The 4,056-nt window shown below is 38.5% G+C and overlaps 1 protein-coding gene and 1 long non-coding RNA gene across 2 annotated transcripts; both read right to left on the bottom strand.

Moving 5' to 3' along the window:
* Window positions 1-648: 648 nt before the first annotated feature.
* LOC123114912 (uncharacterized) lies at window positions 649-2,323 on the bottom strand. Its single transcript, XM_044536280.1, has 7 exons — window positions 2,050-2,323; window positions 1,905-1,966; window positions 1,566-1,788; window positions 1,421-1,482; window positions 1,082-1,304; window positions 937-998; window positions 649-663 (listed from the first exon to the last, which is right to left on the bottom strand). The coding sequence occupies exons 1-7, from the start codon at window positions 2,321-2,323 to the stop codon at window positions 649-651; spliced, it is 921 nt and encodes a 306-aa protein (XP_044392215.1).
* A 77-nt stretch (window positions 2,324-2,400) lies between these two features.
* Window positions 2,401-3,049, bottom strand: LOC123116551 (uncharacterized). Its single transcript, XR_006457113.1, has 3 exons — window positions 2,939-3,049; window positions 2,531-2,844; window positions 2,401-2,447 (listed from the first exon to the last, which is right to left on the bottom strand). It is a non-coding gene; the product is annotated as an uncharacterized lncRNA (long non-coding RNA).
* Window positions 3,050-4,056: the final 1,007 nt, after the last annotated feature.

Here is a 4,056-nt window from a genome sequence, read left to right as displayed (position 1 = left end):
GATGGAGACTGATAACCTGGAGCTGGTGGCGTTGAGGAACTTTAGAACAAGTAACCGATCGTCAATCCTACCAGTTCTTCAGATTCAAGAGCTTAGTGGGAGTTTTTGTTCTTTTGTACTGAACCATGTAAAAAAGGAGGCAAATATGGCTGCACATCATCTGGCCAAACTTGCTTTTCCCAGTACTGCTGGTTGTATTTGGATGCACAATGTACCAGATGCTGTACTCCCATGTATTCAGCATGACTGTCATGCTGTAGCCTAATTTAATATAAGTTCTTCATTCTCAAAAAACAAGGATGAGAAATTGATGGTAAACCAGGTAAAGACAGTAGTAAACAAGTAGGATTTTCTACTAATAAGTGCATGTGCACGTTCGTGAGGAACGATGCAAATTGGAATTCACATGTAGTAGTTACACGTACATGTGACTTTCCAAACTAACTAGTATTACCATAAAATGTGAAGATATTATAGTAATGATGTATAACTCTTTACAGCTAGCCTAATACTACTACCATATAGGTTTCTACTTGATATATTTGTGGTAGTATAAACATGGCTTATAACGGTTGACAAAAATTAGAGAAGAGGTTTTTTTTAACTATGTACCACAATGCTATTACCTATAGAGATAACCTATTGCTATCAACTAACATCGACCTAGCAGTTGAAGACCATAAAGCTTATTACTACTGAGGTATGGCTTGATTACTATTGAGGGCAGCCAGATTGCGTTCAATTGGTAATCCCACGTGGGGTGGTTATGTGTGCGTGAATAACAGACCCGCGTTGGTTTGGGCAAAGCGCCGTGGCTCGCTCGCGGCCGACCAGCACATAAAATAGTTTAATTTACGCCGAGGCTCACTTTAGCAGTGCTATATATAGTTGCACTTCGACATTATTGCAAAAATACTATAGTTGTAATATAGTTACCTCTATTGGAACATCTTGCGGAACATTCGTGTACATAAATTGCTTTTGTTTTTCGTTCTCTCCTGTATGAACACCAAAAATTGATTCTATCAGAACGCAAGAAATGGTGGATCTGCAAAATCCAAATACAGTTAGAGTTACTCACCATCTTGAGGGACTATAGTTTGTTCGCCCATTGCTGCCACGGTTGTTGCTTTTGTATTTGTTGAATCAATTTGGATTGTGGGGCTCTCACCATCCGGACCCTCCTCATAGACAGCATCTGTAGCCCTGGAGGCTTCAAACTTTCTTTTGCTGTTTTTCTCTAGTTTGCTGGTTCTGGACTTCTGGACCTTGTGGCTGCTTTTGGCACCAATCGTTTGTTTACTCTGCTTTGGAGTTGACACCTTTTTAATTGGTTTTTTCTTAAACATGCTATTCATGTCTTGCACTTCAACATTTCCATCAAAAAGACATTCCCTACTCAAGTTGTAATGTAGCTTACCTCTACTCGAACATCTTGGGGAACATTTGTGTATATAGATTGTTTTGGTTTTTCGTTCTCTCCTGTTTGAACACCAAAAATTGATTCTATCAGAACGCAAGAAATAGCGGATCTACAAAATCCAAATACAGTTAGAGTTACTCACCATCTTGAGGGACTATAGTTTGTTCGCCCATTGCTGCCACGGTTGTTGCTTTTGTATTTGTTGAATCAATTTGGATTGTGGGGCTCTCACCATCCGGACCCTCCTCATAGACAGCATCTGTAGCCCTGGAGGCTTCAAACTTTCTTTTGCTGTTTTTCTCTAGTTTGCTGGTTCTGGACTTCTGGACCTTGTGGCTGCTTTTGGCACCAATCGTTTGTTTACTCTGCTTTGGAGTTGACACCTTTTTAATTGGTTTTTTCTTAAACATGCTACTCATGTCTTGCACTTCAACATTTCCATCAAAAGGACATTCCCTACTCAAGTTGTAATGTAGCTTACCTCTACTCGAACATCTTGGGGAACATTCGTGTATATAGATTGTTTTGGTTTTTCGTTCTCTCCTGTTTGAACACCAAAAATTGATTCTATCAGAACGCAAGAAATAGCGGATCTACAAAATCCAAATACAGTTAGAGTTACTCACCATCTTGAGGGACTATAGTTTGTCCGCCCGTTGCCGCAGCTGTTGTTGTTTTTGTATTTCTTGAATCAATTTGTATTGTGGGGCTTTTATCCGGACCCTCCGCATAGACAGCATCAGTAGCCCTGGAGGCTTCAAACTTTCTTTTGCTGTTTTTCTCAAGTCTGCTGGCTCTGGACTTCTGGACCTTGTGGCTCCTTTTGGCACCAATCGTTTGTTTACTCTGCTTTGGAGTTGACACATTTTTAATTGGTTTTTTCTTAAACGTGCTATTCATGTCTTGCAGTTCAACATTTCCATCAAAAGGCCATTCCCTACTCAAGTTGTAATGTAGCTTACCTCTATTGGAACATCTTGGGGAACATTCGTGTTTATAGATTGTTTTTGTTTTTCGTTCTCTCCTGTTTGAACACCAAAAATTGATTTTATCAGAACACAAGAAATGGTGGATCTGCAAAATACAATTACAGTTAGAGTTACTCACTATCTTGAGGGACTATAGTTTGTCCGCCCGTTGCCGCCACTGTTGTTGCTTTTGTATTTGTTGAACCAATTTTTATTGTGGGGCTCTCACCATCCGGACCCTCCGCATAGACAGCATATGTAGCCCTGGAGGTTTCAAACTTTCTTTTGCTGTTTTTCTCAAGTCTGCTGTCTCTGGACTTCTGGACCTTGTGGCTGCTTTTGGCACCAATCGTTTGTTTACTCTGCTTTGGAGTTGACACCTTTTTAATAGGTTTTTTCTTAAACGTGCTATTCATGTCTTGCAGTTCAACATTTCCATCAGAAGGCCATTCCCTGACCCATGTCAAGTGTTATCTTTACCATCACGCCTAACAAGTTCCATCATCCTACTTTTATAAATAAATAACTGAGAAGAAATCTTATTTACCTGTTCAGGAGTTCAAACAAAATCTCCTTATATGGAAGAATATAATAGTACTCAACAACAGATGTTGTTTTCGCGAACGGAACATTTACACATACTGGACCAGTCATACTGTCAAAGGAAAAAAACTGAAAAATGTCAGTATTGTTGAGAAATAGCAAAAGCTACTAACAATCAGACAACATTAAACAAAACTTCCTCATTTTAGACGACAAATGGCAAAATAAATAAATAAACAGGATTTATTTAATCATGAGGAAAGAAACATCTCATATGCATATGGAACGCAGTACTATCAGAGGGGAAAAGAAGGTAAGAGCTTTAGCAAAGCAACTTATACCGGCATATTATCTAATATAGGTCCTATTAAGAAAGAGCCACAAATTCTAAAGGGCATCACTTTCTGTCAATATGTAACATACGATGGTTTTATTTATAAACTAAGCAGTGATTGATCAAAAGGAATGTAACCTAAAATCATAAAACTATCTAGTGGTAAAAGCAAACCTGCTAATCAAGTCTTCTAGAGATATTTCCACAAGGTTGCCTTTCATGGTTTGCACATACTCCAGAATGAACACGTTGGTAGTTGTCCTTTCTTTACTCAATGAGTATGCCAACTTTTCATCGAGAACACGGAAGTTTGAGCCCTTCATACCTATTGACAAACAGAAAATGCACATACAGTTAACAAAATCAAGTTCATAAATTATACTCTTCGCACTATTATATTTACCGAACCAAAGAAATAGCGTTCTCTAGCAAACAATCAGCTCATGTGCAAGGAAAATTAACCATTATAGTGTCCTAAGTATTTTGCTTGACTAGCAGCGCACTTGTACACAACCAAGACATGTGAGAGGTACATTTTTGGGTACATTCAGGACCGTTCTTGCTTTCTTCGTATAAAGCAAATGTACAACACAAACACATACTCATTTTTCTGGCTTGTTTAGCAGTTCTAATTTAGGACAGTTTGCAACACTAAATCTAGTTCACAAAATTACCATAAACTCTGATCCACGTCCTTCTCCTGGTTTTGGTCAGTATATTTAAGGCATAAAAATTCTGGTTGTTAACACTAATAATCATCTAATCCAAGCAAGGAAACTATAGAGACA

The sequence above is a fragment of the Triticum aestivum genome, chromosome 5B (assembly GCF_018294505.1).
Source record: "Triticum aestivum cultivar Chinese Spring chromosome 5B, IWGSC CS RefSeq v2.1, whole genome shotgun sequence".
In the NCBI taxonomy this organism is placed as follows: Eukaryota; Viridiplantae; Streptophyta; class Magnoliopsida; order Poales; family Poaceae; genus Triticum; species Triticum aestivum.
The sequence above is the reverse complement of the archived record's forward strand: the minus strand, read 5'-3'. Positions and strand labels throughout refer to the sequence as shown.